Source organism: Chelon labrosus (assembly GCF_963514085.1).
Source record: "Chelon labrosus genome assembly, chromosome: 21".
NCBI classification, from domain to species: Eukaryota; Metazoa; Chordata; class Actinopteri; order Mugiliformes; family Mugilidae; genus Chelon; species Chelon labrosus.
In genome coordinates this window covers 869725-896358 of record NC_140354.1, presented here as the reverse complement: position 1 = coordinate 896358, position 26634 = coordinate 869725, and the positions used below count along the sequence as shown (strand labels likewise).

At 42.2% G+C, this 26634-nt stretch overlaps 1 protein-coding gene across 1 annotated transcript; it reads left to right on the top strand.

Moving 5' to 3' along the window:
* The first annotated feature begins 2456 nt into the window (after positions 1-2456).
* arhgap44a (Rho GTPase activating protein 44a) lies at positions 2457-26634 on the top strand. Its single transcript, XM_084570418.1, has 22 exons — positions 2457-2908; positions 12715-12754; positions 13398-13502; positions 13639-13715; positions 13895-14006; positions 14149-14225; positions 14342-14456; positions 14641-14709; positions 14832-14913; positions 15183-15310; positions 15558-15669; positions 16105-16186; positions 16327-16407; positions 16719-16832; positions 16927-17018; positions 17514-17697; positions 20107-20124; positions 20231-20419; positions 21987-22493; positions 23903-24048; positions 24135-24536; positions 26227-26634. Exons 1-22 carry the CDS (start codon positions 2856-2858, stop codon positions 26379-26381), a joined length of 2940 nt encoding a protein of 979 aa, XP_084426544.1. The 5' UTR covers positions 2457-2855; the 3' UTR covers positions 26382-26634.

The following is a 26634-nucleotide window of genomic DNA, read 5'->3' as shown; positions in this document are numbered from 1 at the left end:
CTGATGTTAATGCACATGGGGAACCTTGCCTTCTACACCCAGTCTTTAAGAGCTATATTAACTACAAGGAAATGCATACCTCTCTGTTCTTTGAATCGTATCAATATAATCACAACTAGACTATACTAGACTATCACTGTGTCTGCCTGTTGCTTTGCCCATACCTCCTCAATGAATATGTCACACTTTACTGACCAAAGTCTTGTTGCCACCAGCCCCTCTTGATTGATCTGGGTAATATGATACTATATGTCTGAAGATAAAACACAAGCATGATGTATGTGACAATTCCAACAATGCACGTTTTTTTCTGCTGACTCGGCACCTTTTAACCTAAGCTCCTTATATACCACATGATCTTTCCTCACACCCTACCCTTATTTGTTTTGAGCAAAGCAAACACAAACCAACGGTTCATTTCAAACAAGACCTAACCCATCCTATGATGGCATGCAAAGGCCTTGTTGCTCTGCAGGAGTGACTCTAATACCATGTCTCAGTGAAGGAGCCACATCTGTCTGGCTCGGTCACTGTCAAAGAGCAGTCCGAATATTAGTGGCAGCAATGGGTCATCACGTGGGGAGGTTATGACCCGAGAGAAGGCTTCATTAGGTGAACCGGGAGCCAATTAGTCCCCAGCTGCCCAACAGAGGAGCATTAGAGTGAAAGAAAGAACACTCAGTCATCCTACTCAGTGACAGAAACAGCAGGAGGCAGTTGTTCGAATGTTTTTTTCCCCCCCTGTTGTGTTCGGATGAAATGTGTTCTGCAAACACATTATAAACCTGGGAACTCTTTAGCAATATCTGAGACTTGAAACAAGCCATGCAATTCCCATGTAGTGTCATTTTATTTCCACTCTTCCTGTTTCTCTGCACACAGGCGTAGATTTAATTGTGCAGGGATTTCCGGTGGTTTTCTGAAACAAGCCAGTGGATGTTAAGAATCTTCCATACTGATTTAGAAGTGTCCAGAGAAATTGTAGAGCAGTAAGTTTTATTTATTTATTTATTTATTTTTTTTTTTTTTTTTGGGGGGGGGGGGGGGTATTCAAGTCAACAAGATCCCTGGAGATGCTTTTAGAAATACTCTTTGCTTTAGGGGGCCTGGGCTGGAGCCTGGGTTGGTACTGGACAGTTCATCTGAGTGGGTACTAATGAAAACAAATGATCGGACAAAGGTCAAAAGATCGAGATCAAGGCTAAAGGACACAGGCCCCTCTCAATTTCCAACTTGGGAGATTAATGAGGGCCAAAAACAACCATTTCTCTGTATCATTTACTCCCTGAGGCCTCTGAAACCTATGACAGCCGTTCGCACCCCACCTGTAGGCCCATTAAGCCTTAATGGCAATGAGCCAGACGACATCATTCTCAACGGTGGGTTGTGCTTGCTCTGTTCACACCACAGAAGGGCATAATGCACTATCATGGCCCAACCCAAAGACCTCCTGTGTCATCCTCAGTCCAGCGGTCTTGGCAATAGAGAAAACAGGTTGTATAATAGTATTTTTACTGGTGTTTTGCACAAACAGAGGAATGACGCACTTCCTCTATTTCCAAAATATTTGATGAACTCATCATGACAGACAGCATTTTCTGTGGCACGTATTTTGTGCCTAAACATAGTAAATAGAAAGAGAAATCATGAATTAAGACCCAAATGGGGATGCTAAAACGGGTGTATCACAATCTAGTGCTGAAAATCTTAAGTGGTAAGACTAGACTGCTCCCTCCTGGACAGTGAACCTAAAAGCACCCATTCTAAAAAGAAGTCACAACAACATGAGAAATTCTCACCCTGATAAATCTATATTATGTGTATGATATTTTTACGATGGTTAACATCGGAATCATCATCAGAATCAGAATACTTTAATAATCCTTCAAGGAAATTGTTTTGTTGGTGTTGTTCCCATAAAGTGACAGTTGCAAGAAGAGAGAGTCAAATAAAATAATAATATAAAAATACCATGCAATGTAAGATGCAAAACAAAATATTGCACAAAGTATTCTCAATTTGCAGAGTCTGAAGTGTTAAGAGCGTTAAGAGTGACCAACACTCAGCAGGAGGAGTTAAGTCCTCGGACTGTCCAGTTGTCCAAGATGGCCTTCCCTTTAACATGAGGTTATGAGTGCAGTAGTTTGCATTCCATTGGGTCATTTAGTTGCTGAAATTTAATGACATTAAAAAGTTAGTACCAGTGAATACCATAGACTGCACACTTCAGTTGTAATAGCACATCAAAGCCACTAGATGGGGATGTTAGCAAAGGGTAATTAACTCTCTCTCTCTCTCTCTCTCTCTCTCTCTCTCTCTCTCTCTCTTTCTCTCTCTCCCTCTTTCTCTCTCTGCACAAGTGCACAGCCCTCCGCATTATTTACCCCACCACCCTGATTGTATTCTATCCTAGCCCACTACTGGAACCTAAACAAGGAAACTTCCACAAACATAAATTCTCCCATTAAAACAGTTTGGTTAACCTTTATAGTGTTTTATGTTCCGGCAAACTCCGGGCTCTTTCGTTAAGGGAACCAGACTCAATTTACTACATTTCCCACACTGCATTGCTGCGCACCCGTTTCTTGTCACTGCTGTCGCTCTCTGCCTGTGCGTGCCCGCGGTGAAGTGGTCCAGCATCCCTGCGCAGGCAATGGGGCAAATTTAGATGTAAAAAATATATTTGAAAATATGTAATCCTGGAATAGGTGTTCGGTCCTGGAAGCTTGCAATGAGGGAAAGGAAATATGGCAGATTGGATTTTGCGCTGCTCCCCTGTGGAGGACGGACCAATGTACTGAGAGAAATAATGCGGAATATTTCCCCCCCATAGGTGTGAACGCAGAAAATACAAGATGAAGAAGCAATTCAATCGGATGCGCCAGCTCGCCAACCAAACGGTGGGAAGGTAAGCAAACCATTTCAGCGCGCTAAACTCGCCGGGCGAAGTCAAAGGGATGAGAAACCCCTGCCCCAATAGGATGGAGGAAGTCATATAGGCTATACGAATAAGATTTTGGAAGAATTGCCATTAGGATGGGTTTGGCATCTACACAAAAACATTTCTCCCGTAGTTCTGATGAGTAAAAGAATCCACCCTGTTTAAAAACGCCCAAGTATTCCTATGCGTAATATCCATTGGAATATGCTACCGCATAGGCAGCGTGTAGGCGCAGTGCCTCAGCTACAACCTGCCCACGGAAATACCTTAAATATAGAAAATCGCAATAGCGCAGAGCACCAGAAAATAACGGACTAATATTTATGGCGGGGTATCACTTCTGGAGTATGCACATAAAGAGGCATTGTGAAGTTGTGTCGTTATTAAATTGACCTCCTGTCACACACAGAATCTGTCAATAGGTGAACGTGATGCAGTGTGCCACGGATGCGGTGTGGGCTGCGACGCGAGGGGAACATGGAAAAAGGCGCAATGTTTTCGTTACGCAGTAATGTCAGCTGTGAGAAGGGAAACACCTCGTCTGTCGTAATCTGACATTTATATCTAATGTGGTTTGTTGGAAGAATGTAATTGGATTTGTTTTCTAAGATACGGGTTTATCATTCCACTATACTTCCACAAATTGACCAATGAGAGCTTGGCGAGGAAGGACCCCCCCATCCTTCTCATCGTCGTATTCTAACATCTGTCATCTGCTATTGCCTGTGTGTGGTTCTGAAATTCATTTCTACTCTCAGGGATGGGAGCTGACCTTTTACACGAGTCCAGTGGGCTTTTCACTCGTCCCCACCCTCAGTTCAGGGAGAGCAGCTTGGGCCAGAAGGTGTTCTCTGTTCAGCACCGGAGGATTAGGACCAGGAGGCGTGGGTCGTTACCATTACATGGTTATGTGTGTGGCACACACTAAGGAGAGGGACGGGGGGGCACACCTTACAGGCTCTGTTTGTGCTATCATTATCATTTACCCCTTGGTTCAGGCTGCATTCTCTAGCTGCGGTCTTTTTATAATATATTCTGTGTGACTCATGTAGAGTCTGCCTGTGGGTGTGATTCTGGATATGTGTGTGGGCAGGCAGGTTGTGGGCTTTCATGTGGCCAGAGAAGACTGGGCACTTATTCTCAGTGCGTATTTGAATGTGTGCACTTACAGAGCCCTATATAAATGCATTGTCTCCATATAAAATTAGTGCTGGTGCTGTCGTGGGTACAATACTTTTCTCACACAATACTATTTTCATTAGCTGTCTAAGATTAGCAGCCTGATGGAGTCGTAATAATTAATAATGAATAATGAATTCCCCCTGAGGGATCCAGGTTTATAGCAAGGTCCGCCCCTCTGTCCATTGCTTCATAAGGGAAGATGCTGTGGCATTACATTTGCTGTGGATCAGGGCCAGAAGTAACAGGTCTGACCCTGAGGTGACATTGTACAATTCCAAATGTCTGCTATGCCAAATTGGGATGGAAACACAGGAGAACCAAACACATTCTGCCACCTGGAGCAGGTCATCGAAGATGATAATACATAAGGTAGCCCAGTATTTCCTCAGTAAGGACCAGAACAGCAATTTATGTCTGAATTTGTTCATACATTTTTTTTCTCTTGTGTACTTAAGATGTTAGGCAATGTCTTTAAGAAGTGGCTTTATGAAAAATAACCATATGGAGGGGTTTATGTTCCCTAAAGGTCAGCTTGATGTTGTTTAAGGTCATCTCCGTTCGCATGTGTGAAGAGTGTCACCTTCTCGTCCACTGTTAATTTGGACAAAGAGGTGTTGGTAACTGGAGGGATGTGTTGGAACATTAAATTTTTTAAATTTACCATGAAGGGTGATAATGTCCCCTGATATTACCACTCACAAAGAGAGTGTGTATTATAGAGTGGGAGTGTGTTTGAAAGCACTACATGCATGTTAGGATATATATCTTTGCACTCATATCCCCGACTGTGTCAGTATCAGATGTTGGGCAGATTAATGAGGCATCTTAATGTAAATGTTCACTCAGAAAGCTTGGTATTTTTACTTCCCAATTTGCTCATTTTTCTGTGGGGAGGATATACTCAGCTACGCTGAACGCAATCGAAATGCTTTGACTTTAAACTGTTGTTGTCTTTCCATGTTTAGTCCACTGTGAGCAATACGAGGGTGCTATAATCAGGAAATGTTGTTTATAAATGAGTTCACCAATCCTAGTCATGTGTCCTTCTTGTACTCACTGAGGCTACAGATTTACTATTCTGTTGTTAGTCTGAGCCTTTGACCTTAGTGAACTTCAGCAGAACAAATCAGGAAGGGGCAGAATGAAACAGTATGATTTAATATCAAGAATATTTGAGGCTGTCAGTTTATGTTTTAGCATGGGTGTGTCTTTATCAAGAGATAATACTGCTGAAGCTGCAGACCTTGTGATGACAAGTCTCTCTGCGTTTGTCTGTAGTCTATTTTTCTCATACGGGGTGGATAATGAAGGTCTTCTTTCAGTGGGGGGTTGGTGTTCAGGTGTGCTGTGTCAGCATCCCTCTGGCTCTTCAAGGCTGCTGCTGCCGCTGCTGCCTGCCTGGGTGAGATCCATGTCATGTGACCACCAACTTAACCAATCACCTCTGTGGAGCAAGACTCTACTGAAGGGTGTGCAGCCATGCATACTCCATAGCTAAAAATGTCATATGGTACAGTGGAGGAGACAAAAGAGGGCCATAGCTCTATAAAGTGGGGTAGAAGAATTTGTGTTTTGTTATGTTGTAATAGCTATTTCAAACATGCTTTTTGCTTGAAGATAGGCTTCTATGTCTTCCACAGTCTTTTAATGTTAAAATTTATTTCAAAAAAACCTAGTGAACATAACCTAAGTAGACGTATTTGTCTAAAATATAGTATTGGTGTATTTCATGCCCTCATACACCGAAGAAGCGGGGAAAAGATTGCACCGATTCAACCATGTCCCACACTCCATTTCTCTTGACCTATTTCTCTATTCCCAACGCACTGTCCTATCTAGGTCTAGGCATGGTAAAAGATTCCAACAATAAAGTTTGTGAGAATAATTTGGGTTGTAAATTCATTACATGAAAGAAATAAAACTGGACCATCTCCACAGCAAGTTACCCCCCTTCCATCTCTGTATCACTGACCTGTATGATTATGTTAATGGAATCTCTCTGCATGTGCCTTTAGGATAGGCTCCATGTCACCACTGTACAATGCAATTATCAGAAAATGGCAGCCATTTAGCGGCTGGCCATCGAGTTGGTGAGGTATGCTGCATTGGTGATGATGATGCATTACTAATGAGCTCATATGCTATCTATCCTCTCATAGATTTTGAGTGACAAACGCATCAGCATAAAGAAGGTGTGGGACACAGGGATTATCAACAACAAGATGCATGCATAAATCATCAATGTAATCCTGCACATATACTAATCTTATAAACAAGATTCTCATAGCATTAAAAGCCTTGATGCTTTTTATTACCTTGTATTTTTATCCTTGTATTCAGCAGATAATTAACACATCTGCACCTCTTGGCGAGAATGTGTGCCAGACTCTAAAAGAGCAGATGGTAGTGGACAGGTAACACGAGATGTAGGAGGCAACCTGTTGCCAATGCAGCATCCCTTGCTCTTGTCATCCCTTGCTCCACCCCATTGCCTTTATTTGCTGATGTGATGCAGACAAGGACAGCACCATGAAAATCTCAGAGCAAGCTTTCACAAGCTCTTGTGGGTTCCATTTTGAACAGTCTCACATTACATTCAACACATCAATTCAGTTTATTTTATTTTATATATAGCCAATAACAAATCACAATTGATCCGAGCCATTTTTAAGAACCCAGATCCCAAACCCCCCAAGAGGAAGCACTAAGGCAACGGCGACAAGAATAGGAGGAAAACTTGAGCAGAACCCAGCTCATATTGGGGGACCCATCTGCTGGAAGCCAGCTGGGATGAAAGACAGAAAAAAGAGGGAGGTGGATCACAAGAAAATGGAGAAGAGGGGGAGAAGAGAGAATCAGAAGCAACCATATACAGTAAATCCACACATGCATCGAGATGAAGCCTATTAGCTTACATGCGGCATATTTACCCGACACAAACGTAATTACATCGTACATATAGGTAGTGTGTGATAAATGGGATGGAGTGATTAAAGGCATTAAAAAAAAGAATTATTTTATTTTCTATTCATATCAAAATTGTATATCTACAAAAAAGTAGCATGAGACTATTTTAATTACAGGGAGCAAATGAAGATAAGCTAAAATAGGATAATTGCTGTATCTCTTTTGCTATGATTATAAGAACTTGCAATAGTCTAGAAATCAACAAATGCATGGGTTAGTTTTTCAGCATCACATTGAGACAGGATGTTCAACATTTCCACAGTATTATACAGCTAAAATAAAGTCACCATAGAACGTTGTTTTATGGATGAAGGTAGTGTACGTGTTCTGTTAAATTACTCCAAAGCTCTTCCCAGTAGTATTGGTGGCCAGTTTTAATACGGACATAATAAATTAGGTTAAAACTCCCCTGAGTACTCTGGTTGGGATGTCTAAAAGATATGATGATGAATCAGATTTAGTAATTGTCAGTCCTGATAAAGTGAAGCAGTCCAAGTATCAATTAGGTTCAAAGGACATATCTATTTAACTAGACAAGGCAACAGAAATTAGAAATGAGGCATTGCTTGTGTACTGGATCATTTAAAGCAAGAGCTAATGCTATAATTGGATCATTTTGTGATACTATACAAGGTGCGTGTTGATGTCCCTCATACCCCCATCAGTGCCCTTCAGAGACAGCAGTAGTACAGGGCATGATCGTGATAAAGAGCCTTTGTCATGGGGCCATCTTGGCCATCAAAAGAGAGATGATGTAATATCAGACAGAAACACTGTTTCTCCCTTTCCATGCCGTTGGTGCCCTCAAAAGACTAATCTCTTAAAGAGCCCCTGTACTGATGAGCCGCAATAACCTTGGAACTGCTGCAATTTTAAAACTACAAATGAACAAAACAGCATGGCATACAAAAAGCTGGAGATAATGGATGGAGATAATGAATCAGAGGCAATTCAACCTGTGAGACTTTCAGAAACAAGAGCACATAAAGATACTATGAGACTTCATTTTCATTTTGTCAAATTCAAATATTATTGCTGAAATCACATTATCCTAGGTCACACATTTTTGTTCTTATGAGTGTAAATTGATGCAATAGACTAATAACACACTATCTGGTTAGGCAGTTAAAATAATATCAACATAAGAGCAGTGTTTTAAGTTGGTAAGTTACTCCCTGTCACCATGCCTACTTCCTTTCATGTAGGAATGCAAAAAGGCTCAAAACAGGAAACATTAATCCACTAATAACAATTTCCTGTTTTGTTTACCTCTCACTGCGTTCACTGAGTTTCTTTTTTAGTGTGTGTTTTGTTAATTCTTTCTTGAATTGTAAAGGATAATATTCAATATCCGTTTGCTTCATTTGCTTAGAAACACTCATTTGGTATTTACTTTTGTTTCACATTCAACTTGTTAACTTAAATTTTCAAAAATGGTGAAGACATATATAGAATTAACAGAGAAAGAAGAATTGTGATGTTTTCAGCTATGGCCGGTGGAGAGGAATGTATTGGTCGCCGAGTGCAGCAGACTCTGTCTCTCTCTTGTTCACTCCCTCTCTGGACATGTGTGTTTTGTGTGTGCATGTATGCGTTCACTCCTCTCACAGTTATTCTTGCATACTTGACAGAACTGTGACCTAGTTTGCGGCACCACTACAGTAAGTGGCTTTTTCTGTTTCAGTACCCTCGCATCCCATCTGCCCTATGCCTGGTCATTTAGGAGGAAACCGGGTGGGCTTCTAGACTCATGGCAGAGATCTAGAGAAAACAAAAAGCATTCAGTGGAGAAACATTTTGTGAGCATCTCAAGCACAAACGCTGCTGTGAGTTTTTCTGTGTGTCTGTGTGTACGTATGAGTTTTTGTGTGCCTGACGGCAGATCTCATGCCAGCACTCCAAGCCATGTTGTGACCTCCTGAGGCCCATTTTGCTCCGCTACCCTCCCCTAGCATAGCAGTAGCATAGCACTTCCACGCTTCATTGTGAATGTCTTTATAAGCCAGGCTAGTGTGAGCAAACCAGAGCATGACTGCACACGCAGATGGACTAAAAGTCAGTCACATCCTCAGCTGGCTACTTATACAATATGTTAATGCTGAGGGGTGTGGGGGGTGCTGAGGATGCAACATAATGTATCTCAAGACAAATTTTTAAGAAACATTAATAGGTAATGTGGAGCTGAAATGGTCAGCTGGGTATTTGGTAACCATTACACCTCCAATGTAATGGAATTACTATTACTTGGAATGTGAAAGGTCCCTGTGAAAACTGGACAGCACACACACCCAGATGTGTTCAACAGATACAGACTTTACTTTTTAATAACCTTTTTCTTAATGTTGTCACCAGACATGGAGGTCAAAGTTTTGCAGTTGACTTCACTGCGTAAATATCAGTTAATTGGTCTTCTTTCAGAGTCTGCTGTTATCTCATGTTTAGGAACTCTTCAAATGCATCTTCAAATACATGTTTCCTTTTGAGAACCTCAGCTGCATACAACAAGAAAAACCTGAGGGACAACTTATGCTGTGATGCAGCAACAAGAGCCATCTACGTCGTGACAGGCTACACTTTCACAATACTCAAAGTCAAAAGCCCACCAGAGTTCAGTTGAACCAGAACCAGATGCTTAGGTTCAGCTTGGAGATCAGTCTGCTCAGTCTGCTCAGTCTGCCACATGTGGGCGGTCCAAATTAACAGCCATTGAGACCCAGTTCTTAGAGGCGTCAGGTTATGTGAAGGTGTTCTAAAGACATCTGGAGTGCTGCCTTGATTACTTGGGCAGGTGATATGTTGCTGCGCTGAGCTTGACATTCCCATTGCAACATTGATGGGGGACAGCAGTTTCTTTATTGTATCTAATTTAGTTTTCATATTTATTGCAGTAAACACTATTTCAAATTGTAAGCAACACCCTCAGTATATTAAGCCTTGACTTGGGTCAGGAAAGCTGTCCAAGATGTTATGCCAAGCATACCTTTCAGCATACAGTCATTTAAGTGTTGAACTTGAGGAGTTGATCTTGAATCCACAAATGGATCACAGATCCATTCCTTTGTAATTCATCTGTGAGCGGGAAGTACCAATCAAATTTTGTGAAGTGAGTAATAGTGAAGCCAAGTGACTCCAACTGGGATAAGGACATTCCAGCCTCAGTCTCTCTCAGAATCCCAGACAAAAATCCCATGTCAAACAGGCTTCTGTCCGCTTGCTCCAGTTCCAGTTCCAGTTTGGCTGCAACTTGAATGCATACAAGTTTTCTGGCAATTTAAAGACAGTTGTTAATCTAGCCTGAAGTGATAAATTGTTTTCATCAAGGACGATGTCACATACAGTAGGTAAGTTTTGCTATGCGTTCCTGTTAGAGTGCTGACCCTGTAGTAACTCTTTCTCTTAAAATAAATCTCTTTACCAGCTCATAAACTCTAGAAAATAAGCAACCCCTTGTGGTTAGAGTTTAGTTTTTTTGCTGAATCATATTGTTTCTTTGTGGCCCTTTAACAAATGGTTTGTGGACCATGCAAAGTACCCTGGGTTGCTGCGGATGTTGCGGTTTGTGATCTTATAGGCTGTTTGTTATTTTGCCCATATATATGCACGTTTGTGTGTGTCTGTAATTGTGTGTATGGCATCATTAGCAGGTAAAGGAATGCCTGTATTAAGGCCGATGGTTGGCATAAATCTGGCACTGTCTTGCTCTTCCTCCTCCTCCTCAGCAGCAGCAAACGGCTGCCAACTCTCCCACGTGTTTTCTTTCTTCCCAGATCTCAATCTGTACACTATTTGCTGTGAAGAAATTTCTCTTCTCACCTCTAAACTCTCCCTCAGGCAAGCTTTACATTAGGTTCTATCGGACGGCACTCCGGTACCCTCAGTAGTCCTGCATAGTCAATCCTGTTGTTTCTCTGTGTCCTCATATACGATTATGTATGACACGGCTTTCCTAAGAGGAAATGCCACTGTCGGAAAACAAACAAACTCATAGAACAAGACAGTGCTGCCTTTGAAGATGGCAGGCTCCATTCTGTTTGATGTCTAGTTCATAATGGCCACATCAGTTGCATTCAGTGAGATTGTTAGATATCCACATGTTTTTCACCCACCCATTTGGTTTTCACAGCAGCTATGCTCCCTTCGTCATATATACTGGGGATAAAGAAAAACCCTAGACACTAGCAAATGCAGCTAAAATGTTGCTGAGAAAGTTTAACTGAGGCCAAACAAACAGTGACAGGCTCACAGTGCCTCTGCAGACTACCAGTGCATACACTCAGCATGTGACAATCTTTCTTGTGGAAGTGTTATAGTCTTGTGGATTGTTTCAGCAGATCTGTATCAAACCTTTGTGGACGCTTTGAGTTATTTTTTGTCCCCCTTTGTCATGCAATCAGCAATCCGCGATCACAGTTATTCTTACGAATGATGCCAGAAATCTCTCACTTTGCTGCCCCTCCCTCCCTCTCTCTCTCTCTCCCTCTCTCTCTCTCTCTCTCTCTCTCTCCCTCTGTGTCTCTCTCACAGCATGCGCGCACGCACACACACACACATTTCCTGTATTTTCCTCCACTGAGTAGAGCAGTTTTCCAATAGGCTGGCTGTGATTAGATCCACTGGTACGTGGCTTGACCCAGTTCCCAGGGCTCCATGCTTACATCTTGGCACTGAGGCTGGCAATGTTAACAGCATCACCATTAAAGTTCAGCACTATGTTGTTGGTGACATTGTCATCAAGCACCATAGCACTGTAGTGATGTAGTGGTTATTATTCATTTATTTAAAGCTGATGAATAACCAGCAATAGGTAGAAAGCAAGGTCGCTTTCTCGTGGTCAAGATAAATTCAAGTTTTGTATTTGTAATGGGCATCAGCATGGACCGGGCACAATCACAGGAAGAGGCTGTACAGACAGGAAGGGGAAGCGCTGAGAGGGTATGCATGCCACTGGGTGGTTGCTTGAGGTCTACAGGTGTGGTTTTTACTCATTTTAAAGTTTGCCAAACCCCACCTTCTTTCAACCCAAAGCTGAGCAGGACTTGCTATCCTCCACTGTGATTAAGTACTACAGATATTAGACATCCAGTTTTGTTTTGTGTTAAATTCTAGAATACAACCCAGCACAAAATAAACCCATGACACTATTTGTCTATTTTATCTTTACTTGAAGGATTATACAATGTATGCTGGGCTATATTATGGGAAATCATATCTGAAAATGGTCTGAGTATTAAGATATAATCTGTCTGAATTGAGCTAACACCATATGTTTGTGATATATATTTTCTGAGCTCATGTGTAATTTACTGCTTTGGCAGGGCAACTTAATTTGCACTGTGGACCGTGCAGCTCTGCATTAAAATATGGATACTAATTTTTATGTCAAGATGGGAACAAGTTTCTTGAAGCTTGAAGCTGATCTTTAATCACCCACATAGAAAATACTGTCTCTGTGACTTAACCATCCAGTCACAGGTGCATGAAGCTTTGCGATTAACCATGCAATTTGTTTTAAGAGAAACGGGTGTGTGCAAAGTTGGTCATGTGCAGTTTTAAGATGCTTGCATCAGTGACTATAAATTGGTTAGTCCACCTCTAATAACTGTTTCACACGTTTTCTTTCACAGGGCAGAAAAAACTGAGGTGCTGAGTGAGGACCTTTTACAGGTGAGCTGGAGTGTAAGAGCAAACACGCCATCAGTGAATAGTACTAAATTCTAATAGTCTCTCAGCTGTTAGTTGTTCTTGTTGTTATTTTAACAGAAACAATAATATGGCATACATCCTAATGTAAATATGATGAGTGCATGGGGCCATGATGGAGAGTGGTTCTAATTCATTTGTCCCTGTATGCATTTTTGTTTTTAGTGTCCATTACTATTTAATGTATCATCATATGTCAAATGCAATGGCAAATTAATAAATAACCACCAAATAATTAAATCACTAAGCAACTAAAAAACACCTAACATAATCTTAAAGTTGTATAATTATATGAACACAGTATTTATACAAAATAATAACAACAAATATTAGATAAAAATGGAATTTTGTCATTTTTCAAGTACTAGTTCAATTATAAGTACAACTGAATCTAAGGAATTGTAGCTTGACCTGACCTACCTACTATTATTTTTGTTCATGTGCACGTACACTGCCAGTCTGTACAACAAAGACAGCAGCAGGTGCCGATTTATGATGATGCACGAAAGGTGATGTGTTTTTCAGAGTGCGTGCATGGTATATGTGGTACTGAAGTGTACATAGGATTGTTCTAAGCTGTTTCTGATGTGCGCGTATGTTCTTTCAGGTGGAAAAGCGTCTGGATCTGGTCAAGCAGGTGTCGCACAGCACTCACAAGAAGCTGACTGCCTGCCTTCAGGGTCAACAGGGGGCGGATGTGGAGAAGAGATCTGTCAAGTCACCTTCTGTGAGCACCTTCATCAGTTTTTCCATTAGTGACAAGTGACGGGAAAAAAATATAAGATATACAGACATAAAACGATGTGTGATTATTTTGCTTTGGTAACATTGTTTCTCTCTACTTTCAGAAAAAACTTCCACTCATGATCCTGGCGCAGTGCATGGAAGAAGGGGCTGCAGTGTTGGGGGATGATTCTCTCCTGGGGTAACTAACTAGCAGGCCCTTTGCACACGCACCTACAGAGAGAGAGAGAGAGGGCATCATCTTTAATTATTGATTTGGCTATCAAATTCTTCTCTGTCCTCATTACCCTTGTCCGCATTTTAATAATGTTTGATTGCCTGTGACTTTGTGTTTTACTGACTTACTGTTTCACCAAACAGAAAGATGCTGAAGCTGTGTGGGGAGACAGAGGAGAAGCTAGCCCAGGAGCTTATTCAATTTGAGTTCCAGATAGAGAGAGATGTGGTGGAGCCTCTCTATGTGCTTGCTGAGGTGAGCTGCCATTGCTGTTATTTAAAACTGAGAGATACAATCTTATTGGTATTACATATTTGCATATAAGCACTTTGATTCAAATGCTATTAGCAGAAACGTACAATGCAATGTGACTGACGCTGCCACTAAATTTTTGTAGGTGGACATTCCCAACATCCAGAAGCAAAGGAAGCACTTGGCTAAACTTGTACTAGACATGGACTCAGCACGGACAAGGTGAACAACGTCGGCTTTTTACAGCCAGACTACAGCTTTCTCTTGTTAATTTATTGTTAAAATTAAATATGGGTTTTAATGGCAGGAAACATGACTATTGTTTTATTGCCCCATAGATATCAACAGTCATCTAAATCATCCAGTCACCCAAGCACCCTTCAGCCTGGCACCAAGTCCGAGTCCCTGAGAGAGGAGATGGAAGAGGCAGCCAATCGGATGGAGATTTGTAGAGTGAGTCACAAATCAGAGCAACTCATATAAGCGATGAGATCCCCCATATTATTTGGTCTCTTTATGATTTATAACACTTCCATGTATCAAACACAAATGGACCACATTGCCAGAATGATATTACAGTCAGACGTGCCATTGCAATGGCATCATTTTAAAAATGTTTTTCTCTACTTTTTTCCAGGATCAGTTGTCAGCTGACATGTATAGTTTTGTGGCCAAAGAAATAGACTATGCAAACTACTTCCAGGCGGTAAGTTGCATTATCAAAATTGTCATCCCAGTCAGTAAATTATTTTGGAACGGATGTGAAACATGTTAAATGTTTGCTTTTTTTAATGATTTTTTTTTTTCTTCTCCTGCCCCTCTTTGTAGCTGATAGAAACGCAGGCAGAGTATCACAGGAAGTCATTAGAGATTCTTCATAGTGTCCTGCCCCAGATTAAAGCTCACCAAGGTGAGTCATGCGCAGAGTGGTGTGAGGAGAGCTTTTGCACCTGAAGCTATATCAAGATGAAAAGTACATTAGAGTGTAATACCCCCGTCACATAACTTCCTCGTTAAGAAATAATGACGCAGCCTGATTATTTACAGTGCAGTGAGTTTGCAATTGCTAAACCAGATACAGGCTTTCAGAGTCCAAAATCATCCAGGGGAAGGTGGCAGCTCTTGTGTGTTGGTGTGTTTGTATCTATGTATGATTCTGGCTGCTGTTTTGTGTTACAGAGGCGTGGGTGGAGAAGCCGTCATTTGGCAAGTCTCTGGAGGAACACCTGAATATTAGTGGGAGAGAGATTGCCTTCCCTATCGAAGCCTGTGTCACCATGCTGTTAGAATGTGGCATGCAAGAGGAGGTAGAAGGAACACACACATACACACATCCTGTACATTTAGGTGTGCATATTTCTTTTGCATTCCATTTGCTGCAATTATGCAAGTTCATATGTGTTGTCTGTATATTTTATAGTTAACTGACTGAAAATATGCAATATGTCTCTGTTGTGTACCTGTGTAAGTTATCATCTAGCAGTGTCAGATGCACATGTCATGTTAGGCCTGATAATTACACGTGATTATGTGTTTTCTGTCTGGGGGCTGTAGGGGCTCTTCAGAGTGGCTCCGTCAGCCTCCAAGCTAAAGAAGCTGAAAGCCTCCTTGGACTGTGGAGTTTTGGATGTGCAGGAGTACTCCTCAGACCCACATGCCATCGCAGGTGAACTACACCCACACAAATGCATTCAAAGCCCATTTCCATAACAACAGCCAGTACACTCGGTCACTGATAGTTTGGAAGGAAAACAGCAATGATTTTTACTTAATGTTTTCAGTGGAAAGTTCATTAGGATAGTGAAAAAGCTTTTGTTTTATTTTTGGATATATTGTGGTTTGAAAATGAGTTTTTTGGCAAAACAGTTCTTAAACATTCATCAGCTCTGCCCTCGGTGCTTTCTATCAGAAACATTTTAGCATGAAATGTGTGTTGAGCAAGTTGAATCTGGCAGATGTAGTAGCTACAAGGGCCAGCTAGAGGGGAGTAGATATATAGGGCATTGTGTTGGCAGTATTACGGAGAGAGAAAATAACCTTCCACTTCTCCTTCCAAAAGGCTGATCAGTTTTTCCTCTCTTGTTGTTTTTCTCACCCACAGGGGCCCTGAAATCATATCTCCGTGAGCTCCCCGAGCCATTGATGACCACTGAACTTTATGATGAATGGATTCAGGCCTCCAAGTAAATTGCTATGTTCTTGTGAAAAGTATTTATTTGAATTATGCCATTGGCAGTTTCTTCATGCAGGAGCTCTAAACTGCCAAAATGAAAAATGGTGACATTTATTAAGTAGTGGAACAACAAAATTATTATTTTCACAGCATACAAGATATGGACAAGAGGCTACAAGCATTAATGGCAGCATGTGAAAAACTTCCCACGGACAACTTGAACAATTTCAGGTGACTTGCTTTCCCTAATTTTCTCCTTATAATTAGACATGTTGCCTTCTATAATAAATACAAGGGTTTCAACTCAGCCTTGCTCCACCTTCAGGCAATTACTTATACAGTTGTGCCACTTAGTGCCTGCAGGTGGCAACTTCTTGCAGCTGCTATTATTATTTCCAAAACATTATCCATGCATCACTGATAATAGTGGGTTAATCAGTTTATAAACCACTGTCACTATATGGCCAAAAACATTTATTAGAAGATTCCTTTATCTTATTATCTTGTTGGATGGAAATGCTCTTTTTTAATCCATGCTGCAGGTATCTAATCAAATTCTTGGCCAAACTGAGTGAGTATCAGGATGCAAACAAGATGACTCCTGGCAACATGGCCATTGTCCTCGGACCTAACTTACTATGGACACACACTGAGCCGTACGTGTTCTAAACTCAACATTTACTTAATTTTGCATGGCTTGAGTTGTACCAGGCAATGATTAGACTGTAACTGCTTTATCCTTCTTTCCAGGAACATAACAGAGATGATGACCACCTTGTCCCTACAGATTGTTGGCATCATCGAACCTATTATTCAGCATGCTGACTGGTTTTTCCCTGGAGGTGGGGATTACATGATATGTATGTAGTAATACGTTTGGGCTGGGCACCGTATGCATTTTTTTTCTATCATTATGGAATTAAAAAAAATTACTGAATTATGTCATACAGTTTGGTCAGTTTTGTTCAAACTGACAAATCTTTGCATCCCATAAAGACATCTAAAAGCTGTTTTCTTTTTCTTTTGCTCAGTCCCTCAAGAATGAAATGATGCCATTGTCAACATACATCAACAGCCACAACATTAAAATTCATTAAAAGTGCATTAAGTCTCTTGACAATAGAGAAACATGCTTTACAAGTTGCTCTGTGGAAAAATATATATTTACTACATTTGCTCAATTGCAAACACATTTTTTTAAATCTTAATAAGGATTTTATATATTTTTGGTTGTAACTATAGCTTAGATTCTTAAAACTGCTTCATTAGTTGTGTGCACTAATAATACATACTATATACAAATCTGTATGCTGATGGTGTGTCTGCTCCTGCCCCAGAGATTGAATTCAACTTGACAGGCAGCTATGGCAGTCCGATCCACACCAACCACAACTCCAACTACAGCTCCATGCCATCACCAGATATGGACCAATCTGATCGCAAGCAGCAGCACGACCAGAGCCGACGCCCACTGAGTGTCGCCACTGACAACATGATGCTGGAGTTTTACAAAAAAGATGGGTATGATGCCAAGCGCGCCCGTCTGCTGCCCACTCTTCCTCCATTTCTCTCTGTCTTTCTCTCATTCCACCCACGCGTCTCCTCAGGCAACTGATATTGTTCTGTACTTGAGGAAGGCAACATTTGCACATGAAAAATCCATTACCTGGTAGTGTTTATGCATCCTGTGATCTAACGTTTTCACTGCAATGAGTGAGTCTCCATAGGCCAAAGAGAGGTGAGCGTCTTACCGCCACTCACTGGCCACTAAATAATGCCCCTACAACTACACCCTCTAATAGACCTTTTTATGGCCTAAATCATGGCGGTTAACTGGAGGCAAAAACCACAGAGCAGAATAGGAGGCTACCATTATCAAAATGCCACAATCGGAGGAGTAAGGTTAAAATTGCCAAATGCCAAATTTTATTGAATATCAGCTGCCACTCCGAGTCAAAAAGATTGGAGAAACCTGTGGTTAAATGCAATAAAATGAAAAGGATTGGACTGAGGACATCATCAAAAATACAATAAATAAAGTATTGTCTTTTGTAGGTTTGGTTACTCCTCTTAAGGATAGGTCATGTCCGGCAAATCACATATTAGCACATTAGATAAGCTAACTTCTTGTTGTATGCCTGTATTCACTAAATAGCCTTTGCTAGCTCCCACTAGAAAGTTTGCAAATAATCGGCTGTGCTGATGCTTCAATAGCATGCTTCATTTACTTCATATTTTGCTAAACATAACACAGTTAACAACATTTTGCAATTTCATTAGCTTCTTAGCCATTAGCATGTGTAATAGCCTCCACTGGCATATTCATAAGCCTATACACCAATCATGCATAACATTATTATCACTGACAGGACAAGTAACACTGACCATCTTGTGATAGTCCAATGTTCTGCTGGGAAACATTTGGACCTGGCATTTGTGTGGATGACTTAGACATGTACAACCCACGTAAACCAGACCAGGCACCCCCACCCCATGGCAATGGCACTCCTTGATGGCAGCAGCCATCCCCATCAGGATGCAGCCTGACACAGACACAGACACAAAAATGGTTTAGGAACAACTCAAAAAACATGAAGAGCAGCACAAGGTGTTGACCTGGCCTCCAAATTCACTCGATCCCAAACTGATCAAGTATCTGTGGGATGATCCACAGAGGCCCTTCCACTCAACCGACAGGACCCAAAGGTCCCCACTAACAACATTCTGTTGCCAGACACCACAGGACATCCTCAGAAGGCCCATGTCCATTCTTTGATGAGTCCGAACTGTTTTGGAGGCACAGAGGGGACCTACACAATATTAGGAGGGTGGTTATAATGTTATGCCCGTATGTGTAACTATCACATATATAACGGTTATGTAGTTAATTTAATGGTTGACAAATGCGAGATATAGATTACGTACCCAGCCATGCTGGTGCAGTTTGCTGTCAAGATGTAGCCATTGGTTCGGTTCACAATAGCTCAGGCCTGATGCATGTTTGTTTTCCAGTCTTTAGCTCACAAAACACAAATGTCATCTGTTAAATCTTTGTAAGATTAGTCTTGTTCATGACCATTTAGGACACAGTGGATAGATGACAGGATTATCTGTCATTAAAGGGAAAATGGGGGCATAGGCATACTCAGATGCATATAACTATGTTATTGAGTATAGGCCGGCCAATCTGGTCCCATTGATTAACTTCTTCAAGTAACGCAGTCCTAGACAGTGAGTGACCGTACATATTCAAATAAAAAAAAAACTTGCTTATCTTCCACCATTGCCAAAAACAAGCCTGCACAATCAAACGTATTCCTGTGGATTGTTCTGCCTCCAGCTAAGCCCCGCCCACTAAAACGTGATCATGTTTTCACAAAAGAGGTCTATATCAACATTCATCAAGAGGAGCCTGAAAAGTACTGTCATTTGAATACATGGTGTTAAAATTCCCTTGCGCTGTATTGTATCTATGGCAACAGGTCTCATATGGAGGACTGCTGCTTACCTCTTTTTCATTGGAATTTTTGCAGCACTATCTTCCTATCCTCCCACGCACAGCTCCTCCTTCACAGTCTGGCTAGCTCGTCACCTGGTCTGAGTCATTCATCCAGCCGGTGTAAAATCATTGGATGAATTAGAACCAAAGTCTTTAACAAAATACTTCAAATAAGTTAAGGAAATAATGTTCCGCCTCTGATGTTTGTGCTCAGGTTTAATTAGAAAAATAAGTATTACTAATTGTAATTCAGTCGAAAAGTGCACACTGGGTATGTGACCTGACATTGTCTCACCTATGTAGCATCTTTTCTGCTCCTTCCTGCCATTGTCGATCTCATCTCCCTTTCATATTATCTTGTATTGTGAACCTTGTCTGCATTACTTGTGGCCTCATATCCATATTGCTTCTTTTCTCCCCTACTAATGCAGCATAAGGAAGATACAAAGGTACCGTATCATTCCTTTTCCCCCACTTCGTTCCTTACTACTCCTACTCACCCCACAGTGCTTTTGTTATCGTCATACATGTCTCTGTTTGTGTGTTTGTCACTAGTATGGGCGTCCGGGTTATGGATACCTCCTGGGTTTCTCGAAAGGGTTCGACTACGCTTTCTCGGAAGGCTTCCTCCACCCCTCCCGGCATGCAAGGGCCTGGCTCTCCTGCAGACACCCTGATCCCTGAGCAGCCTGGAGAGCTCGCCACCTCTCCATCTGCCACACCGCCGCCTGGAGAAAGGGTTTGGTAAGTAACGGTGGAGATGCTGTTCCCCTCATCCGCACTCATCCACGCCTGTTCATTTTTGCTGTCATCACCATCATCATCACTATCATCAGTGTTCCCAGCTCTTTGTGATCAGAATCCTTGGCTGTGTTACTTATACTTCCATGAATATACAATACCTCCATATTATTTTTAGTGTATCTCTATCAGCATCAGTGTTGTGCAAGTTCACACTAAACAAGAACTAGTTCAAAATTCAGTTCGTACAGATTAACTAGTTCATGTTCATAGTTCATATTTTTTAATTTTGAACTAAGTTCATAGACTCCAGAATGAACAGTCTGCGTTCATCCGTTTTTTTGTTTGTTTTTTTTCAACTCCATGTGTCACTACAAATTCGACAGTGATGTGCTGGACATCTGGACTTGTTTTTTTATCAGACCCGGCGGGTGGTATTTTTTCCGCCAGAATTTGTACTGCTTTTTTCAAATAACTCCTTCGGATGTTTGTGTGGATCAGCTGCTTCTCTTTCAGCTGCACCAGCCATGCTCTATGCCGTAAATCACACGTCGACTGACAGCTGTCGTAAAACTTTTTTTCTTTTTTTTCTTGAACAGGGGTGAACGTTGTTATTTCCCTCCAGACTGAGCGAAACAGTTGGAAAAATGATGCGTTCAGTTCACAGTTCACAAAAATATGAACGCTTTCCATGCACAACACTGATCAACATATTCAGTTATTATGATTTCACACTTATTTACTCATTATATTTCTTGATGAATATATGTGTCACAGGTTTTAGTCCAAATACGGTATGAAAGTTTTGTTGTTGGTGACACTAAGCTTCAATCTACAAGTTGTTGTGAGCATGCTAATGTATTCAGTTTTACATTGTTGTGGCTTGGCTTTCTCAACTTTGGTCGTTTATGATTTATTTCTTCTGTGCACAGACTGATTTCACCATTTGTGGTCCCATTATCATAATAAAACACATAGATAATCACCTTCATGTCACTAGCTCTGCCTGTGTGGCAGACAAGAGATAATATGGCTTCTGGCTTGTCTGGCTTCCCCCTTATCTCATGTGGCTCTTTCAGCCATTGAAAGGGTTTTGTGTCTGTTTCACACTGCCCTGGGCTGACTGTAGGACCTGCAATGCAAATAAGTCATACAGGATTGTAGAAGATAGGGTTAGTAAGGAGATACTCAGTAAATCACTTCTGCTTGATGATTGAAACTTGAGTATAAGTTTGGCTCCAGAGACAGCTCTATGCAGTGTGCAGACACAAGGTGATCACAGAGGTATTCCTACACACTGTATTATTTTCCTTTGCCAACAAAACTTTCATTTTCTTTGCTGCTGGTTTTTTGTGCTTGTCTTTGTATTCGCACTAAGCTGAGTGCGTGCTAAGCTTGGTCCTCACCGCCCGCCCTAAAATGCTTTTTTGTTTTTTTCCTCCTCGGACTGACTAACACACTAGCACACCCAAATCATCCGAACAGCTTATCCTACATCGCTCCAATGCGTTTCCCTGTTCAATCACTAGAGCTGTTTCTTTTTTGCTGTCTATTCTCTTAATATTTACAGCTCAGACAACGTGTCACCCAGTCGGCCGGACACCTCTCATGCCCACCCACCCCCTGGGGAGGACCGGCCACCCCCCCCTTATCCCACCTCCTCATGCCACACTACTCCCCACCACTTCTATCCTAAGCCTCCACCGTGCGCTCGCCCTGTCGCACCAGGTCCTGAGTCCCAGCCCCCTGGGTCACCCCCACTTCGCTGGTCTGGCTTTACTCCTCCTGCCCCGCCCCCTTCCTCCTCCTCTTCCTCCTCTTCCTCATCACTTGATATAAATTCAAACCCCAAACCTAGCTGTTTGCACTTTCCCAAGCACAGCCCACCTGGTGACATGTCGCATGTTCCCCCCCACGACACCAATGCTTCCCCTCTCTACATAAAAAACCCCATGCTACTATCCCGCCATGATCAGACACTTGGAAACCCCCCTAGCCTCCCTTCGTCCGCGCCCCCACCCCCTCCGTGGGCTGCCTGTCCATGTGCCCGAGAGAGAGGACCCCCCAAGCTGACTAGGTAAATACAACACACCTATTGCCACTATGGATGCATCACAGAGTGGCAGCTGTATTTCTCATCAAGCTCGCTGGCTAATATATTCGTTTTGCTTTTTTTTTCTCCTCCCTCTTCAAATTACGTACTTCAGATTCTTGAACATTCAGGTTCTCTGGGGATGCTTGCGATGAGGTTGCCTAGCAACCAAGGATGTTACTGTCTTAGAGCACTTAGTTTTATGATGGTATTGGGGAGACAATAAATACATGAACAATGCAACATGTGGCTTTTGAATAGTATTTTAATGTATTTGTCTAAAGTTTGCATCTATTTTCCCAACCAACAGACTGAAATCTTCTCACTTTTATTAAAGCTTACTAATGTGGTACTATTGCAGTTACTGTATGTCCTGGTAAACATCTTCATACTGCATCTTCCTGCTAGACCCAAAGTGCCAAGTTTGAATCAAATGAATCTGGCCGTTTGCCGACTCATAAATATTTGGTGTTACGTCGACTGTGGGAACCAAAACTCTTATTGTTGTCAGTGTTCTTAACAGTGGATTTCCTTTCAGAGGGTCTATTTGTTGGAGACATACATTTGGAAGGATCTGCAGGAGAATTCTGTCAATTACATGTTACATAATCCTAAATGTGACTACTGCACTGCAAAAAGTGGTGCTCTTTGTGGGGTCCTATGAGTCACGTCTCCTTTGGCAGCTGTGATAATCATTATAATTACTCATTCATATCTAGTTGCATGGAGTATCCATTCTTAGTGTATCTTCACTATTGATAGGGTTGTGTCAAAATTAAACTGAATGGAGAATGTTCATTGTGAATTTTGACCAGTAAACAGATTGTTTGCTTGTGAGTTCACATCCTAGGTGGGCTGTAACCAAGTCTCTAAATGTCATGAAATGCTTCCGATTACTCAGTCCTATATGTATATTGACAGGAATGGACTTTAAAATTTAGATTTTTCTATACTCAACTCAGAACTTGCATTCGAAAAATTATAAAAAAGTAATATATTGCAGGCAATGGCTTTCATAGCAAAAATGAAAGTTCACAAATGCAATACTAGATGGATCAGCATCTTTTGTCTAATACAAAGAAGAAGAAGTATCTATACAGTATGTGCACTATTTGTACTTAACTGCTTTTATTTAAAGTAATAAGAGGCTTTTAAAAAGATGCTTCTTTGGTCTGTACAGCGTTAGTTATCTGACTTGCTTCCTTTGATGATGTTTGTTTGGATTCAGAACACTAATTTTGGTAAGAGTGCAGTTAAAAACAGCAACACTCATACTGTTTGTGATGGTGATGATGGTGGTAGTGGCTGTTGTGTCAGGCATGCACGTTTAGGTTTCAGCACCCACTGCTCACTTAATTACTATTGACATACTAATGTTCCCTGTCGTTTTTTAGTTCACTGAAGAGCAAAGAGCTTTCCCCTGTAATTGGACACAAAGGCATCCAAGTGGCAGGTCCAACAGTCCCCCCCAGCAGTAGCCCTCAGAGCAGCAGCCAGTCTCCCCACTCCACAGAGCACAGTCCACACACCCTGCGTAAAGGTCAGAATCTTTCAACGTCTGAAGTTACACTTACTTTCTTAAGTTTAAGAGGATATCATTTGACTGTGACTGTGTTGTCTTCCCAGGTTCCAAGAAGTTGGCCCCTGTACCTCCCAAAGTCCCTTATGGCCAGTCTGGAGGAATGTCCGACCAGTCCACGGGTCAGCCATCACCGGTCAGCCTGTCCCCTACACCTCCCAGCACCCCATCCCCTTATGGACTAGCCTGTCCTCCAGGGCAAGTACCCCCATCCTCCCCTGGGCAGACCCCACTGGGTGCACCTCACTCCCTTTCGTCCCCACCTTCCCTGACTGGAACGCTGACCAAGTCACGACCTGCTCCTAAGCCCAGGCAGAGACCCAGCCTGCCCCCTCCTCAGCCGCCCACAGCCCCTGCGGGGTACACTGGCCCGGCCATGGTCCCAGTTCCACAGCCCTTGGAGCAGGGCCTCCTGGATGGACTGTCACCTGGGGAGAGCATGTCTACAGGTAAACATCAACCCTTGGCAACACTGCCACCTCCACCACAGGTGGGGCTGCAGCGGCCCACTCTCAGACTCGCTGTGGCTCTGTCCAATGGAGACGGTGGACGAGTGTAGGATCCTGTAGGATGTGTCGCTACAGACATTAAAGAGGCCTGTCCCTTTATTGACTGTACCCAAACAATTGCCTGAATGAATAAAAGTTGCCTTTTAGACACAGATGCCTGAGAATGATACTATGTAAATATTAGCTTTTTTGTGCAACTGCAGTGAGCAAATCTCTTGACCTATGTATTCATTGCTTGTGTTATGTGATGATGTTTCTAGGTAATGTGTGGAAACATCAGAGAAGCATAGCTCGTCCTGCTTGTATGGTAGTTGCCATTAGATTCATCATGTGCTCTTTGTTTATCTGTGTTACCCAGACCCCACTCGGCAGAGGTAGGTCAGAGGCTTACACAGTTTACACCAGTCAGATGTCTCTTACTGCGTAGCAGGAGTGGAAACCTAGTCAGACAAACCCCACTTTATACCTACAGTCTGATGTTCTGATGATGAGGTGTGCTGTCAATATATACCAGTCATTCTGTCACTTTGTTATATTTATCATTCTCTTGTTCCCCCTGCTACTATTGTGTACTTTGCAGCTGTGTGAGGCCAGGGATTCAGTGTGGGCTAAGTGTGAGGGTGACTTTTAGGGTAAGCCAGACCGCCCCCGCCCCATACACTCCATCTCACTGCCTGGCCTCGTACTGTGGATGCATCTGGGGTCTCCTGCAGCCTGCCTCAAACATACCTACCCGTAGCACTCAATCTCAAATTGTCTCATTCCTTGTTAGCTGGATGACATTATTGTTTCTCTGTTGTAGTTCGACCAATAATGCACGGCTTAAGGACTTCCCAGAGTGCACCTCACTGCACTCATCATTGCTTATAAAGGTCCATCTAAAGGCCCCTTTCTTCTGTTCCCCATTCCCAGCCCTATGCTGGCATACATTCCCCTCTAACACCCTGCCACTGGTATCAGGGGGCCTCAGGTAACCCCCAATTTGTTCTATGGCAGGTTCATCGCTTTTTATGACCTCAGCTTCCTCTTACTACACTGCCACGCTCCATCTCATTCCTACACAAGAGTAGCCATCAGTCTCTGTTTGGACCTGCTGCTTACAGGAAATGGAGCAGCACAGTAGAATATCTAATGTATATTTACAGCAAAAACTATCTAGTCCTCATGAGATTTCCATTGTTACTTTAAGCCCACTTCGTGTCTTGGTGCCATTTTTTCCCAAAGAGTTCCGTACACACACATCTTGTTGCCTCTGTGTTGGTTTAACTGGCCACTGTTGCAAACATGTCATTGTGCAGTCATTTTGACCTGTTATTGTATTTTATCTGACAAAATATCTGTTGTTGTTGTCTCAAAAAAAACACAAAAAGCTGTGACATACTGCACTAGTCGTTACCAAGTACCATACTGAAAACTTTGTGTAGAATGTGAAGCACATGTAATCTACTGATTCCTTCAATCATATGCCACTAACCATGACTTCAAACAATTAATATTATTTCTGCTCTCTTCCATTTTTACACCTCATTATCATTGTCATATGCCCTCTTCTCCTCCTCCTGTTGCTCATCATCACCATTTCCACTATTCTGCACATCATACTCACCTTTCCCATCGTGCTCACTATTAGATATCTTCAATTATGAAATCCCCTCCATCAATGTCAATCTGGACAGCCTCATCGATGAGTTCAGCGGTGCCCCCTGCAGGAGGTCCTTGGCAGTGACAGACTCTCCAGAGGGGGACGTTGTGTCTGAGGAGGAGCCCCAGAGCACCACTCTATGACCTATGACCCTAAGGCATCATTTACCAGCACTTCTATGGCTGTATACACTCTTAACTGTCGCCGCCAAGGCCTGATGGAAACACCTACTGGCCTCAGCAATGCCCTCCTGAAACAAGAACATGAACCATCCCTCACGACTGCAAAAGGCTTCAAAGAAACTTCTCTCACAACTGCTCGCTAGTAAATTAATGTGACTACAAAGAAACACCAAAATGCCATAGTGGAGGAACTGTTGCCTTTAGGAGGAAAGAC